This window comes from Hylaeus anthracinus, unplaced genomic scaffold (assembly GCF_026225885.1).
Source record: "Hylaeus anthracinus isolate JK02 unplaced genomic scaffold, UHH_iyHylAnth1.0_haploid 12002, whole genome shotgun sequence".
NCBI classification, from domain to species: domain Eukaryota; kingdom Metazoa; phylum Arthropoda; class Insecta; order Hymenoptera; family Colletidae; genus Hylaeus; species Hylaeus anthracinus.
This window is the reverse complement of record NW_026534349.1, coordinates 5,012,057-5,029,944: the sequence shown is the minus strand read 5'-3', so window position 1 is coordinate 5,029,944 and position 17,888 is coordinate 5,012,057. Positions and strand designations below refer to the sequence as shown.

The window sequence follows — 17,888 nt, the reverse complement described above, 5'->3', positions numbered from 1 at the left end:
ACATCAACTTTATGCGATTCCATTTGCTGCCATTGGTTTCTCGAAATTCGATACTATAAGAGGTTCAATCTGAGAATTCCTCGAATTCTGGTCTATGTACTCCGAGGAACGGTCGCGACATGCTTACGGGGCAAATACGAGTAAAGAGGTATTACCGTGTACACGAAAACGAAGCTTAAAAGCGACGATGTCGTTCGGAACAACTCCGCCGCAAGGAAACAGAAACAGAAATCGCGATAGCAGCCTGGCAACGGTCCACACAACCATCGATCCCATCTGGAACGAAGATTCAGGTACAATCGCGGAAGAGAAACACGGCGCGAGATTCCAAATCACGGGGACAAAAGGTGAATACACGTTGGCCCATCGCTGGAGCAACAAGCACATCATGATACCGAGTGCAATCGGGTAAAAGTACTCGTAACCGAGCTGAACGAGTGTACGTACACGTTTTCAGGTGTATTCTCCGCACAGCTGGGCCACGAGCCACCTGACAGGTCGTAGAGCGTTTGACAACTTTCGCAGGTGACCATTGTACACAAATCAAGGGGTACCCATTAGTCATAAGCAACCACACCGCGGTAACTAACAAGTTGTCATGTATCTGACACTTCTTAACTGATAATATGTTGTGCTTTCTATCTTAATTAATCTAACTTGTTGGTCTACACTGGATATCAACGAGTCTCAAACCCTTCGACCACGCTAGTTCATTGCGTAAGTTATGGTATATCCATCGGTTACGCGGAAATTTAGATGCATCGATTGTCTGCCACTTACGGTTGGGTGGATATTCATCGATTAGGCGTACGTTCATTATATACCGGTATGTCGATAGACATCAAACGGTTGTCAATGGAATACAAAGCCTTCGACGGCAATTTGCAACCGATCATTGCGTACAAGTCAAGCAATCGCTTACGCGCAAATCTAGACGCTGGCGTCAACGAGTCGTCGCCTACTCGACAGTTCTTAACAACTCGCCGCGTATTCAACAGCCGCTGACAAGTCTCAAATCTTTCAACTACCATTACCAAGCGTATTACACATAGATCACGTTGTATCCGGTGTTTGTATGCAAACCCAGCCGCGTGTATCTATCGGTGGAGTGCATTTATCAGCCGGTATCAAAGCTGTCGACAAGTTACGACACATTCAACGATTACGCGGAGATGGTAACAGGAACAGTGACAGCCTGTAATTCGCGAACCATACTTAAGCAAAACTTTGGGACTTTAGGAATGAAATATAACGAAATATATTAGAATTGGAATGATAAATTATGAATGCAGAGGTTGATTCTTTAAGTGGCGAGAGGATTTTAATAAGTATTAAAGGAGCAAAAGCTGACGTGAAAGATTGAAAGGATTTTTCCTAGACGAAACATATCGTATAACACTCTACCTCCATGTTTAAATTCCTATACGGTTTCTGCTATGAAATTTACATTTTTTCCAGTTGCGCGATTTTTTCCGCGAGGTTGCACATTGCTAAAAGTCGCGTTGGCTGTAAATTGAACGGGATGTTTCATCCAGCAATTAGGCGGAGCTTCCGGCGCGAAGAGTTTTCACCCACCCCCGAGCCACGCTCGCGTAAACGGATCAGATTTATCCAGAGGACGTTGAACAATCTTCGGCGCTGCTAAACTTTCGCATAAATTTAATGCAATGCTAACGTCCCTGACGGCCGTCGCGAATTTCCGAGGGAAAAAAAAGTTCGTTAGCGCGCGAAAAAGCTCGGCTCGGACGTGGAAACCAGTTGAGCAAACATCGTTAAAAATTTCATCGCCTGCGAAAATTGTCGCACGGGAAATAACGATAAAACCTGTCGATGTTTCGGTAACGTAACACGATCAGACATCGATGAAAGTTTGCGAATAATCGGGAATATGAGTTTTCAATTACGAGAAGCTTGTTCGAGCATGCGGATGGAGACAAAGAATAGTTTGGGAGGTAGGAAATGACAGGAATATGTTCTGAATTATTATTCGCTCGAACACTGGTAAACGCTGTAGGCGTACAACGCGCGACACCGTTGGTCGAACCGCGCGCAAATTCCCCCGAATCAAATTACAAGCTTACAAGCTTACTCTCGTTTACGGAGCAACGGTGCTTTCTGTGTTAACAGAGATCTGATGTGACGTCGCTGAACAAGGGTGGTGGGCTGTATAAAGGGACAAAATGAGGGGTGGCAGTGGTGATGTCCCAGTCATGGTCACTGTTCCCGCCTCCGCGTCTCTCAACGTAAGTACTCTCTCCAAGGGCTCGCATTTTCACCCTCGACCCTTAGAAAACCACGCGATTTTACCCCACGGATGGGTGAAATTCGTTTTTAATTAAAAACTCCCAGCGAACGAAGATGAAAACAGTTTCTGAAAAGCTACGAGAGAATTCTTGTTTCGCTCTTGTTCTGCTCGGTATCACAAAATTGTGCTTCGTAAATTAGGTAACTGATAACCTGGCTACAACTGCTCGAAAAATTGAAACGAAACGCGAGGAAAAAATGTTTGAAAAATGACGCTCGCTGGTGGACTTTAATTCGCAATTCGTCAGGAGTTTAAGAGGCTTCTTCCAAATCTACTTCGTATTTTTATGCGGTTCGACTCGGAAGAGGCAACGAGCAGTTTATTACGACCGATTTAATCTCGGGATATTAGATCAGAACATTAATCACGGCCTTGCAGGAGTATTCCGCGGTTATTTATAGGAGCATCGTCAAAGTGTTTGATGCAAACGATAGAATTTGTAGTTTACTGCTCGTCGCAAATTCTAGACGTGCCATTTCTTGTCGCGACAAAATTACTCAAGGCAAACAAAATGCTTGATTCAATTGTTCCCCGAGTGTCATCGACTTGATCAGTTTCAAGATTTTAAACTCTGGTAGAACCGTCCAGAAATAAGTGCAATTTCCGCGATAATCACGGAGTCTGGGCCGCGATGCTTTACGGTATTACGCTCGAAAATCCTTCGAGGATTTCTCACCTACTCGATAAAAATTGAAAAGAAACTCCTGGTCATATCTATAGCTCGTCAAACACGTTAAACTTTGACGACACGTCTGCCACAAGAGCAGGAACGATCCGTTGTGCCAGTCGGCGGCGAGATCACCGACGATCACGATCCCGCGGGTATTTTTCAAAGTGTCGCGGCGTTTCGAAGGGGAGGGATGATTTCGCAAGCCAATTACCAGAGGCAAGTTTATCGCCGCGCGGAACCTGGCCGTCGTTGAGCAACGCGCTTCGAAAACCGGTGCTGCAAGTATTCCGCGAGTCGACAGTACGCACGCAGGTCGTGGGGACCTTACCATCGATCGTCTCGAATCGATCCCGATCGAGGATCTCTCCCGCTACGCGCGCCACGGCTCTTGGGGAATTTATCACGGCTCGATGGAGATCTGGCGAACGCTCCTCTTCCTTCTCTGTGCTCAAACTCCGCGCGACGTCCTTTCCAACTACGCACAGACGAGCTTTGAATACTTCCCTCCCCTCTCCCTTTCCCGTTGAAATTACTTTGCCAGGAAATGTCACTGCCTGTACGTTGATTAACATCTCTGGAGTAGCTCACTTTTTTTTATTGCAAAACGTTCTCTTGTAAGAGCTTCAGGATTTTGTTTTTTGATGCACGTCTGTCACGGTGGACACTTGAACGGAATCGTCCTTCAGGTTTATTTCTTGAAAAATCATGATTCAAATTGGGCGTACTCCGTACCGTTCATTTCTCGTTAACTCTTTGAGTGTCAGAGGAAATTTCTACACTTATCCGAGAAGTGGCAGATAATTTAAATCAAAGATGCTTGTACAATAAAAGGTCTATTTCGATCAATTTTATAGGTTAAACATAAATAGATTTGCACGAATAAATCTACGTGCATTAGATATCGACGTAATTTTTGTAAAGCAAAGTTGATTTTTTTAATGAGTTATAGCATTCGGAGCTTCGAGCAGCGATATATCGTTCCTTGTCATTCGAAGTGTTAAAGAACAAACGGAAGGAAGGTCCAATGGAAATAATTTGTTACTGGAAAAATGGCGAAACTCTTGGAAAAAATTGCAAAATTCTTTGGAACGAGTATACAAAAGAGCCAAGGGAAAGAAGTTTCAAAGTGCGTGAACTCGCATTGGTTTGCCCTCCATTTCTCTGCATCGTGCAGACCGCCCCGTGTCAGCTGGCATCGGAATCAGGGATAGTCCCACCCCTAGCCACTACAAACGACACTCGTGCCCCATGAATTTATCAGACTGATCCCTATAGAGGCGAAGTACCAATTAGGTGCGCCGTGTAAAGCGACGAATTAGCATTCTCGAGGGAAAACGGGTCAGGATCATAGCGCGTGTAGCGCGCGGGGAGGACGGAAACGTCGTTTTAATTAAATTATTGCGGCGGACGCGAGGCTCCGGCGTGATTGATCGCGTTCAGACGACGCTTTCGTTGCATCGGGGAATTCATTATTTTTGGTAAGTGTTTCGCTTTCGTTTTAATTTCTCGCTACGACGCGTGGATACTGTTTCGTCGCAAACGTAATGAGATTGCAGATATTAATTGCGCGACTGTATCATCATCCGACTAGAAAAAAATCGCATGGTATACGATTGCGAGCAGTGTACCGATCTTAAAGGAGCAACGTGTCATTTACGAGTAATGAAGCCGTTAGTAACGATAAGCCGTTCTTCGTGTTGCTGCATGCTGAATCGAAGCTAGTGATTAATTCTATTCGCAATCTTTGTCTCACGGATCGCGGAGTGTTTAATGGAGGATATAATCCGAACCGAGGGAACGTCTACAATATTTTCCTCTTCTAGTTAGCGGCGATATTAATTAAACGTCCTTCTCTTGTTATTTGTGCGCGAGCCACCGTAACCAGGATAAAAGAAAATCGTTTTGTAACGACGAGAAAATGAGGGTCGGCGCAGTCACTCGTAGACGGTAATAAAATTTATCTTCGTTTAATTCTTATTTTATTAAAGAAAGATTTATGCATTAAATAAATCCACTCACTGGTAAGACGAGAAAATTCAACGATCTGTTCTGTCAAGGACCAGCGATGAAGTTTCGCGTCATCGCGAAGGTCTCAGAAACGCGTAATGACAGAAACGAACGAAAGGAAGACGATTAAATCTGAGTCTATAAAACTGGCTATAACGGAATTTCAGGCGGAGGATAACGTCTCGCGTTAAGATGATACTAAAATTTAACGACGAGAGTTTGATACCGGATCAGCACTGTCGCGGATAGCACTCGAAACTGCATTACTCGCGTGCTGTTTCAGTTAATAAGAACGCGTAATCGTGGGAGCACTCGGTGATAATTATCGAACCGTTACCCGACTGTCGTCGACAACACGACCCGATCATTTCTTACCGAACGATGCTATTGGAACGAGAGACCGTGCACAACTAACTTGTCGTTCGTTTCGGTTCGCAGGTCACGGTCGCTTCGAAGCACAACAAATACCTGCCATACCGTTTTCGTATCTTGGTGTTAATACAGTTCCCACGACGTAGAAACAGATGGGAAAGGTGATCTGTTATCGTCGATGGTAGGAGGGAGCGGAGATCCGAATACGCGTTGTAGATTGTTTTTGCGAATATAGGTTCGGTGGATAACCGTTGACGGATGACGATATCGGAAATTACTTGTATTATTTATGTACAAAAATTACATTTCGATTAGCGGATGATACTTTAAAATATGTTTTAACGAGCAAACTGTGAAAAAATACGGTCGTGAAAAATCGCGATAAAAGGACCAACTTTTGACCAACAATATCGAATGTATCTTTTTTGAAATTCACAATTTACACCGTGCTACCATTTATGGAGGAGCTCCAAATGTCCCCTCGGAATCGATAGGTTTGCTTGGGAGAAGACGAGAGTCATGCATGATTTATGACAGCATTGTTGGCTCGGAGTGGTGCCGAAGAAATCCGATGTAATCTCTCTTTCACGCCGAGTCTTGGATCTTTCCGAGTCGCGTATGAATGTTTCAGAACGATGTCTGCTTCCTTCCTACGTCTTCTTCGGAGACAAACAGTTTAGATCTACATCTATTCAGCTGCAAATAGAAAACCGAGCAGCGAGGGAGATTCTGAGAATTACGAACCACGAAAGATGGAAAATTACAATGGTTCCGGCAGTCCCGTGAATGCTGCTCGGTAAACGTCGCGTAAACATCGATTATCTAATTTCATTTTTTCCCACCCTGACGGGTGGCGGTTCGAGTCGTCGGAGGATTTCACTCGGGTGCAGTTATACCGTGCAATTAATCGAACCGAGTCTTTGCAACGATCGCTTAATTGCATCTCGGTGTACAGTAATAAGCATGGACTGATGATCAGTAGTTAACATTCTCAGTCCTAAGAGGACTTTACCTAAGCGAACCATATTATGCAATAGTTAGGTTGAGTATTTGCTGTAAGCACTTAATTGTATCTTGGTGCACTCTAATAACCACCGGTGAATAAGGGGTTGGGCACTTTGAATCGTAAGAAGATTCAACCTCAACGAAGCATGCCATGCAACAATTAGACCGAGTCTTGGCATCAATTACTTAATTGAATCTCACTACGGCATAATGACTAACGAGTGATGGATAGATGTTGCCACTTTGAGTTATGGGAGGATTCAACGTCCGCGAAGCATACGACGGAATAGTTAGGATGAGTGCTCCCATTAATCATTTAATTGCACCTCGGTACCTATACCTTAATGATTATCGAATTAATACTCGGAGCGGCGAGAAGATTTTACACGGTTAGGTAAAGCTTCCTGTGCGATAGTTCAATCTGCAGCTATTACTTAATTACATCTTACCGCGTGATGATTACAACATCGCGGTTCACATACAGTTACTCTTGACTTCGTTCGGTGGATATGCTTGCTTGCCTACTCGAATCAGTTGGAACCAATGCACCCAGGTTCGCCCTACGACGAATCCTATCGTCTACTCGATTAAAGAGACCAGGATAGACGAGTGGCGCGTCGAAGTCGAAGTTGAAATCAAAATCGTTGCGGACAGAAGGTCTTGCTAATTGGCTTTAAGTGCTACAAGGCCGTGGCGTTACGACGGGCCGTACCGATGGAGATGTCGGCCTATCGAAGGACAGTTATTTCAGCGTTTGTTTGCGACCGGACGAGCGTGCTTCTGCGAACTGGTTTTCTCGGTAGCTTTGATAATGCGACAGCGGGACCTCGTTTTGCAGAGAATTATCGCGGCCTGGTATACACCTCGTGCATTTCTTCACCGTCCGCGATTCCCCCCGCCGCCGGAGGCCTTCGGATTATAATAAAATATTAACCGGACGCGAGACCCGCCGATGGGGACTCTTACGATACAAGAGCAATTTTTTCGCTCCTGGCGAAATTTAGGTGAAAGATATCCTTGAAACATTAGAAAAAGCACGGAATTTAAAACGAAATGAGAGCTGACATTGCGCCAAATCGACTAACTCTGTAAAACAAAAAGTTGAGAAATGCAATGAAATAATGTACAAATAATAATAATAATGCGATGTAATAACGTTTATCGTTTAATGACGTTAATCTTGATTATTCAGGAAAGTTATTATAAATGTAAAAAGTTGTGACTATACCAAGTACTTCGACACTCAAATTTCAGATTTTTCGAAAAGCGAAGTTGATCGATTTGTGGCTGGAAGGAATTAATATTCGTTCTAAAGTTCTGGTGTTACAGAAAGCAAGTCTACGACTTTGATCGGGTCGTATAAGAACAAAATTTTAACTCCGCAAGTACTTTCACGAGCATGTCTAGCACGGAAAGTGTCAAGTAAAATTTGTTAAGTTTGTCTTTCTGTGTCCTCCCATCTGGACCAACCTTGCCGTACTTTGTACAGTATTCGCTACGATTAAATAGATGTTTTATTCTTAGGTAATGACCGGCGACGACAACATGAGCGACGACGTGTTCGAAGTGGACGACGACGCCTCCAACGCGATGTCCGCTGGCCTGACGCCCGGAACCACGGACCAGCCACTGACCACAACTCCGTCTCCAACAGGATATCGGGACTACAAACCACCAGCGGAAGTGTTCGCCGAAAATTACGGCTACTCCTCGACCACGTCGAGGGTTTACAACGTCGCCAGCGACTCGAATAGGACCAAGGAGCTGGATTCTGGCTCCGCGCGCAAGGTGAGTCTTCCTCGGCGAACGCGACGTCGAAGAATGCAAATAATTCTTTGCATAGAATTCAGTTCCGTCGAAGGAGACGTTGTACGCCGCCGTCGAGAAAATAAATTTACAAAAATGGGATTTCCGCGGTGGTGTTTGCAGCCTTGGCGACGCTGTGTGGAATCCCAATGCTAGTAAATCGCATTCGTTGGGTAAGGGATCCTTGAATCGAAACTGACGTCTCTGGGACACGTATCCTAAACAGATAGATCTCTGGTTGGTAGCTAGACACGGCCACGCATTCCTGTGAAATAACTTCAGCTAAACAATCTTCATTTGAGGTTACTTCGCGCAATCACGACTACCTGACGTTCGCGAGTCACTTCGTCCTCCAATGGATCCACGTCGGCTCTGAAAGGCATCCTTGGGAAGGTATCGCGAGATATTCCGAGTATTCCCGGCATGTATCTGCCCGCGGAAAATATTCCCCGCAAGAACGTCGTTTGATATTCATTACCAGCTCATTTGCATGACGAATGGGACACAGTGTTCCGTGGATGTAGGACCAACAAGGTCGGTCATGCCTTCCCCGCCAAGGTCAGGCTGTCCTCCCCGTGGCAAGCCAGCGGAATAATGATCGAGAATGTCGAGGTCCATACTATACCCGTGGTACGGCCCCCAAGACGATTCCTACGTCCTTCCTTCGCCTTCTTCCTTTTCTTCTGGGGTCCCCCCTTGGTCGCCTTCTCCCTCTTCCACCGTCGATTCATCTCGTTCCTCTCCGTCGAACGGGGCCCCCGTTCTTCCTTTTTCTTCAGCGTCTTCTTACCGATCCTCTCTTCTTCGACTCCTCGTTCCATCCACCGACTGTTTCTTCCTTTTACTCTTACACCCTTCCCTCTTGCCGCAGGTTTATTTTCTCCCCGCTTCCTTCCCTTTATGGCTTTTCTCTTATAACCTTTTCCCTTATTACCCCCGTGTCCTTGTCGCGGGCCTTCTTTTCCATTATTTCTGTCGCCGCGAGAAGAAGTCTTCCTTCGACTCTTCAGCACTCTCCCTCTCTGCGTCTAAAATCCCCCGAAGGCTAAAAAAATCGGAGCAGAGAATGGGTGCGCGCACCAAAGTTCCCGACTCTCGCTGTTTAAATACGCGTCGCTATTATTAAAGAACTATTCCGCCTGTACATTCGAAATCCTCGGAAACCTCGTAAATAGGAGCGAGGAACAGACCTATACTTTACTCCAATTTGCGAGCTTTCGAATCGGACCAAGCTTCGTAGCTCCTGTTGTTTAAACACGCGTTGCTATTATTGGAAAATTATTCCGCCTGTTATACCTAGGATCTCCGCACCAAGAATTACTCGGTCGGAGAGAGCGTTATTTATGCAAATCGAGATTAGATAATGGGAGACGAATAACAGGACAATCGGGTTGGATAGCTAAGCGAATCGCGTCGATACGGATCGCTGTCGGGCCCGTATGATCTGCGAAAGCATTCTTCGAATGTCACGGCAATTAACGAGGGGATCCTTAAGCTGATTCGAGGGAAGGACTGGACCGCTCTACTGATCGGGAGGGCGAAGTAAAACCGGTAGGGGGTCTACGGTCCCGAGCCGGTTCTTGCCTCGCATTTTCTTCAAGCGAGTACTCACTCCTATAAGGGATAATTGAAGACCTCGGTGCTGCAACCGGCCCCACTGTTGCAAATCTTTCGGCAAGAAGGGAGGCGCGTGGAGGCGAACAACTCCGCGCTTTACCTCCTCGCTCCATGAGAATTCTTTTCTTTTTCGATCGAAAAACAGTTTCCTCGCGTGCCTCGGGCTATTTACGGTCCGATGAATGTGATTCGATTAAAAAATCACCGTACGCAAGGGGAATTGCAGTAATTAAAACGCACACGTGAATTTTAATAATCGCTGCAACGTACGCGCGAATTAAAATACGTATGGGTTTTAATAATTGAGTCGTTCACTTTACAAATCACTCGGTGTAGTCAACTTTTTATATTTATAACTCTTCCGAATGATAAAGATTAACACCATTAAACAGCGAAATTTGTTTGCCTATCGAATAATAAATAATTTATTTTAGAGTTTATTCTGATCGCATTTCTCAACTTTTTTTTTTTGTGCTGCGAAAGGCTCAATTACAATGTATACAACGAAACGGTACCTCGACGAATGCTCGATCGTCCGTCGTGATCATCGGCGAGACGCAGGCCGCGCTTTCGAAGTGCATCGACCAACGCGATTACGAGATGAGCAATAAGAAATTCGTAAGAATTCAAAAATTCAATCGACGAGGAAACCCGTTGGTCGTAGCCCTAGATCGAACCTTTATCGACACGGGGATCGAGAACGCCTGGCGATCGAGCCGATAAACGCAGGTTTCGTTCGAAACGCGAAACCAGTTCGACGCGAAAGCGTGCAAGAATCAGCGTCGAATGAACCTTGACTAACGATCCTCGAGGAACAATCCGACCGCGGGACGATATCGCGTTAAGACGAGATCCTTGAAGGAGGCAGTGACCGCTTTGGCTTCAATCATAAAACAGCAGACGCCCTGCGGTTCGAAGGCAAATCGGGAAATCGTTTCCGGCGGATCGTAAAACCTCGACCATCCTCTGCTTGGCCTGGATTAAATTACTAGGAGTCGCGATATCGGAGTAATCGGATATCTGACGGATTCTAGGATGCTGGGAAACAGCGGAGTGATTAACAAAAAATCGAGAACAAACGATTGTTCCTGATACCAGAAAGCAGTCTTCGAGTGCAAAGGGTTAAAGCACTTTTCGTAGGCTATCGGGATAAATACATAAAAAAAATTAACCTGCCGTTTCTGCCCGTCACCTTTCTCTGCCGATAGCGCTTGAAACCGATAGGATCTGTCCTCGCGGACTACATTCTGTTCGTACTGGCTCTAATGATGGTAATTTTACGTTTCCTCCGAAACCTGTCCACTAGCGAGCCACTCCAGACTCTGGTCCAGTGCAATTACCATATACGCCAGCTGCTCTCCGCCTCGATCCCGATAGATCATCCTCGCCGATCGTGTTACGAGCGAATATATTATTCCAAGTGCTCGCGGTACACTAGGTCCGATCAATGAGCTGCTTGACAGGCCTCGAGCGGCGCCACGGAATCCGCTGTTGTAGCCGTGGAAGCGAGGCTACGTAGGCGGATTAAGGGCACAATTGGCTGTGCCACAATGCGTAAGCCGGATGGTGCCGGCATCGGGATATGATTAAGCTGTTCCTCCATGCACGACGCGTCCTGACGTCCAACGGAACGATCTCGTACGAAACATTGCGAGACAGAGGTTAAAAATACTCGCTATTCACCTATAACGAGCCACCGTCTAGGAGCGCATTCAGAGCAGCGGTTCTTAAAACACCCTTCCCTTCTGCAGTCTACATTTCTTTAACGCGTCGAACGCCACGTCACCCACATATAGGTGACGGAGCTCTTCACCGAGAAACTTCAATAAATAATTCGAAGAACGAAGCATCAATAAAAGAAAATCTGGATAGAATTCGTAAATTTTGATGAAGACTCACAAATAAATAATACCACATATGTTAGATCGTATAGTTTCTAATTGTCTCGAGACGAAATTTTAGTTCCGTAAACATTTCCATGTGAAGCAGCGCGACGTGTTAAGATTTCAACGTGTTAAGATACGAGTCACTCCTCGTTACGAGCCTGAAACATTTATCAATACTTTTTATTCGGACGTCAAGCAACGAGAACGTCTCTCTTTCTCTATCATTATCTAGTACTCCGTTTTCTTTATCGTCATAAAAAGTGGTCTCGTTCTCGCTGTAATTGAACGTTGAAATCACCTACGTCGGGTGTAATCGCCGCATAATTATTAAATTATAGGCAACTACCAGGCTTATTCTCCAATCACGCGAAGAGACCGGAGGAATCGGATCGAGAGGATTTTTTCCTGGGAGCTCGAAGCGTGGAACTCGGCTAGAAACTGCGCTGACCTCAAGTCGGCCGTGCATTTGGCGGGCTCGCGCAGTCGCATACAAATTGAGTTAGCGGCCTCGTGGTAATGGAGGAAGGCGAGAAACGCGACCGAAGCGCAATTAAACGACGAACGTAAGACACCAGTTTTTCGAAGATGTACCGAGTAAACGATGCACCTCGTGGTGGTTTAAACGAGTGCCACGAGGTATAAAAAGATTGTAACCTTGTCGCCGAAGAACCTTTCGCACGAGGTTGAGTGGCAAAGTAGCATTCGAACCCGAATGCCGACGATGTCCCTAAAAATGGCAACCGTCCCTATCTACGGAGGTCTTTTTGCAGCCGCGTTTCACCTGGCGTTGCTCGATCGAAAGGTTGACTCTCCTTTTATCGTGAATCCGTACGGGCGACTGGTCGAGCACGAATGGAGGATTCAAGCCGCGTTTTTCGCGTGCGTGACCGATTGCTATTCCAGGCAACGACTCCCCGAACTGGGAATTGTAAATTGATAAACGCTCGGCTGGGTTCGACGATAAAGAACAAGATGAAGAAGAAGAAGAAGAAGAATGGAACCGCTGCTTCGAGCCTATCCGTCATAAGATGCACGCGATATTTTCTCTCCGACAAAAATAATCTTTAATTCCGGCTTAACGCATTCGTTCGAAGCAAGCCACGCGAATCACGTGGCTGAGATTGCCTCTACTCGCGTCTATTGTTCCGAACCGTTCGGGTCGATTTTTGCCAGCCAGGAGTGAATTAATTAAATCTCATTCGCGAATCAAACTGCCCAACCAGAGCCATCGGATCCATAATACATAACGAACGGCAGGGAATTTGCAATTCCGAACGAACGGAATCCACCAAAGTTAGTTTGCCCCGGTAATGGCCGAAGAAACGCGACGGTCGGTTAATAATTTCATTCGACTATCGCAGGGGGGAAAAAGGTCGGTCGAGGGGTTCCTTCTTATTGTTGGCTCGTAATTGAGTTTTTGAGTAATGTATTCCGCGAACGTTCGATCAGCCAGGGTCTCCCTTTTCGCGCACTTTCTACCTAGATTTTCAATACGATCGCGGGAAGCGAATTACTGGACAGAGTACAATTTTGTACTGTTCTCATTTCTTGCCATCCTCGAGTTCAAACTTTGTTACCCAGTTACCGAAGTCCCGTTTTCCCATTTCGACCGAATTCCATATTCGGACTGCATCGATCCTTTTGCAATCGAAAAATGCATAGCTTCAGGATCATAAAAGTTAATCGGTACGTCTATGTTTCTTATCGTCAACCTTCTCGCGACTTTGTTCCTCGTTATCGCCATCGGAGGACCCCCAGGTGTCTCTCACCCCCTGGATCGCCGGAATCGAATCGCTTTCTACTTTCAAATTAAAAAAATTCTGTGCTCGAGTCACGCGTCCTGGTGCGGCGAACGTTCGTAATTAAAGCCAATTAAGCGGCTATATTTAGCGCAAACGCGAGCGTTTTTCCAGAATCTTGTTATCCTCGTTCGCGTTTATCGGTCGGTGGTCTCCGGTATCGTTCCAAGTGGCCCTCTCCCTCTGCTTCTCTCGTTCCGAAGCGATTAGCATACGAATGCGCACGACCTTGCCGCGCTATTGGACGCCGCCAGCAAGAAAAGCCGTATTGCACGCGCGTGCATCGGCGCATCTAAGCGTCGTTGCACATGGAAATGCATCCAGCGAGTCTCGTCGACGCGAACGAACGAGTTCGGCGTCGTTTTCCACGGTGACGGGATTCGAAAACACGTCGTTAGCACCCTTTTTCTAGCGACGCGACGCCAAGGTCTAAAGGGTTCGCGACCGAAACTTTTTGAAAAGTGTTCCGCTCGGCAGCACTGTTATCGCGTAGAGGATTTACGGGAAAAGGAGAACTTTTCCCCTCTGTTATTTAATTAATCACAGATGTAACTAAATACCACCGAACGTCGTAGGCTTCATTTCCATTTTCACTGCGTTGCAGTCCTGAACTCGATACGATACTAGGACACGTGGTTTCCTGTCTCTCGGGCTGCAATTACGATGGTGTCAATTTCGTGCGCGACTCTTCTTTGTCAGGGTATCGCGTGTCGTGCACCCCGTGCATTGAGAGTCACTGAACAGCGCGCGACAACCCCCTCTCTCAGACACTGCTCTCTTCTTGTTGCACATGTTCCGAATTCGACGCATACCCAGGTAAGCCGTGTGCCCTCGCAGAGGCGCGTGTAACGCGATATTTCGTGCGTTTTCGAACGCGCGTGCACGCACATGGCGCAGTCGCGTCGGCCGGCGCACAATGCAAATTATAATGCAGCCCGTATAAGTGCACGTCCGGCATTGTCACGTCGAAACGTCCTGCGCGTTCCTTTGCATGGCCTCGAACAGCCGTAAATTTTACGACGACTTTCGACTCCGCGTCCTAACGCGCCAACTTTCGAGCCGAACTCTTGCACGCCTGCGCCGCGTTCCTTGTTTATTAACTATCACTTCTGCATCGCTACTTACTACATCCGGTTTCCTCGATTTCTTTACGCCGGGATGTCGCGATGACTAACTTTCGCCCGTACAAAAAGAGCGTCTCGTCATTTTTCAAACTGTGCTTCCTGTATTTTTGCTTCTCCTTCCGAAGTAAGTCTTACGCGAACCCTTTACGACTATCTTTTCCACTCGAAACTGTTCACGGTTTTTGCGAATCTCGTTCCTCGATCTTTACGGCTCGTCTTCACGGTACAACGACTTTATGATCGCAGTATTATAGCGTAGACGATCGTGTTTGGCTCCTACATCCGTTGCAGTCGTCTACTCGACACCGTGAAACGACGGTGACAAACAGTCGTTACGCGTGTACGCGTAATAGTGTCCAAGTTATGTAGAACTGGATCGATTTTTTCACCGCGACAATAAGACCAGGAAACGAACGATTATCCTCCTCTCTTCTCGCCCGTCTTTCTTTACTCTGCGATCCCACGCGGCTCCACTAATTAAAATCACGAAAAGGAGCGAGAGACAACCGCGGATATCGCGAGGGATGCACCTCACGAACCGAATCAACCCTGTTCGAGAATCAGCAATCTCTAACGCGGAATTTCTATCGGTGGGCCTCGAGGCGGCATCCCCTTCACGCAGAATTTCCATTGAAAGATTCGCAGGACCCCCAGGGGGTGGTCGTGACGGGTATCGGCGAATGCGTCGGCCTCAGGGGCGGAGAAACTTAATTCACTGCCCTCCTTCTCTTCCTCTCCTTCACCCTCAGACTCTGTCCCTCGCTGTTTCGCTCGCCCTCCCTTTCTAACGCTGCGGTTCCCTCTTTTTGGCAGCACCTTTGTTCACCCTCGCGATGCCGAGCGTCCCTTACAGAGGTGGCCGAGATCCTTATCCGGATAAAAATTTAACACGATGACTGCCGGACAAACATTCTCGAAAATTTCTACCAAGATTGTTCGATTATGTAGCCTCCAATAGTCCGAATAATGTTTAATTTATCGTGGTATTTATTTTTGTAACGTCATCAGGATCGACGAAAATTGCACCGTGGATTTTTTGGAAGATTTAATGCCATCGGTGTCATGTGTATCTGGTTCTGATATTACCTTTGAATATTAACGGTGCGTATGCAGCGATTTTTCGACTAAACGTCGCCGGAGCGAAAAGGGTTAATCGACGCTAATTGTTTCTCGTGCCGATCGACGGGAAGGCGAGGCCATTAGTCGAAGGTTCAGCGCTTAGCATAATTGGACAGCACGGATTCGATCGGCCTTTAATTTGAGCCTCGAAACGTCGATCGTCGCTTGTAATCTGGCGTCACGGGCACCGTGGCTAACAGCACTGTCTGCGTCGTTGAAGTGATTCATAAGCCGTGGAAAAGTGACAACCGCGAGCACTCGTGAGATTAATCGGAGATTGGCGAGCACACGCTAGTCAAACGGTACTCGATTGAAAGACAGTTCAATCGGAAGTCGAAGGATCTAGATTACTCGATAATCTTCGATCCGCCTGACGAGAATCTTGAGGGGATTTAATTAACCTATTTATACTTTGATCCTTTCGACAGGATTCCCTACGCCATTCAATTCGTTAATCGACCGAACGAAAGTTTCGAGTTCTTCGAGTCGAGAACAGAGCTAACGGCAAGGATCGAGCCCTTTCTTCGATTGCCAGCTTCAGACGATCAGCCAGGCCGAAATTTCCGGAGAGAATCATTTGATCGATGTCGATCATAGTCGTTCATGCGGGGAAACCAATACTCCGTGAACGAAAAACGAACTCGACCAAGTTTCGATGGCCTGATTCGCGCGAAAGAGCGATCGCGCCTTTTGCGAGGGTCACAAAGCCACCGTTTCGCTTTATGGTTCCTCCTGTCCCTTCTAATCGCGAGCTTTTTCCCCGTCGAGGAGGAACGAGCGTCATTTGTTCGTCGAACGAAGGACAATCGTTTTCGAGATGCCGCTACGATGGAAAAGAGCTGCTACGTTCGATCGACTAGGATCCATGTGGATTCGCGGACATTTCTTTCTACGTTGAATCCATCTCATTTTTATTCTCGCAATGTAAAAGAAAATAATACACTGTATCGACCCTTTTAGACCTTAATTATTGTTTTTTACACTTCGACTAAAATTAGGAACTTGGAAAAAGTTTAAAAAAAATTCTAATAGTGTAGCTTTCGAGGAAAACTGATCTTGTTTCGTGTGCACAAATAAGGACATTCACAATAAAAAAATGTTGTGTCCTCGGTTGTGGACATCAGGTCTGAAAGGGTTAAAAGACTACACGAATTGAATGTCCTCGCTGAACTTCTGACATCTGACGAGCTAAGGGAACACAATCGAAACAATAATCGCTTCTTTCGCTAACATCAAAAAAAGGACTCTCTCAAAGTGGAGAATAACCCCTACTAAAATGGTCGCCAATAAACCTGACCGCAACTATCCGAACGCGGACCCCACGAATCGAAAACGACCCTAATCCAATTCGGTCCCCTCGTTCTCCGTTCTCTGCGCACAAAGAAAAAGTGACGGGGCAAAAAGGCACAACGGAAGCGACCGGACGCGAAATTATTACTTATGCCCAATTTCGCCCATAAACAAGCGGCTCGTAAAGGTAAGAGAATCAGCCGATGACTTTTACCGCCGCGTTTCACAGATTTCCATCCGTCGGTGGACAGGCTCGAAATTCCCTGGCCTTTCTCTTTCGAAACGCATCGCGCAATCGCCTCGACGCCTGGAACGGAACTCGTCGTTTGACCCGCGGCACGGGCCAAATTGTTACATTACTGCCTTCACCTGCATCAGCCGCGGGATACGCGACGCGCGATACAAACAGGCAGCTGGGACTTGTTCTCCAACGTGTAATTTGGTCACCTTTCGATCCTCCACGGCAGGAAACAGGTCCTCGATCCATCGAGTCGATTGGGTCTTTGATGGATCAAGCTGGTAGCGGAGGTAGTACTTGCCAACTTGACTGGTTTTGCCTATCAGTGTCGTTTTCTCAGGTCCAGGGTTGAAAGGAGCAATTTGCACTCGTTAAACTTCGTCGAAAGAGAAGCTTCACCTTCTACCCGACTAGAAAGATAACATTTCCGCGGACGGACCAGAACTGTTCTCTTCCTTCCATTTTGAAAATAGCCAATCTACACTTGCCAGACTCTGCCGCGATATCGACGTCTCCATTCTTTACCCAAACAGTGGGATAACACTTTCACGGTGTTTCTCTACGCTTGAACTTTGAAAATATTTAACTTCCACTCTTTGGACGTTGCCGCGATGCGAGAAGGCTTCGTCGAACCTCTTCTTACTTGTCGA

The 17,888-nt window shown here is 46.5% G+C and overlaps 1 protein-coding gene across 2 annotated transcripts in view; it reads left to right on the top strand.

Annotated features, from left to right (window-relative positions):
* Positions 1-17,888, top strand: part of LOC128891518 (ras-related protein Rab-37-like) — a 79,307-nt gene that overhangs the window by 7,864 nt on the left and 53,555 nt on the right. The window contains exons 2-3 of one of the 2 annotated variants that reach the window (XM_054151039.1): positions 2,128-2,243; positions 7,884-8,147. In XM_054151039.1, coding sequence (XP_054007014.1) covers positions 2,181-2,243; positions 7,884-8,147 — 327 coding nt within the window. In that variant the 5' untranslated portion in view covers positions 2,128-2,180. The remainder of the gene's footprint in view (positions 1-2,127; positions 2,244-7,883; positions 8,148-17,888) is intronic. The other variant, XM_054151048.1, reaches the window with a different exon arrangement.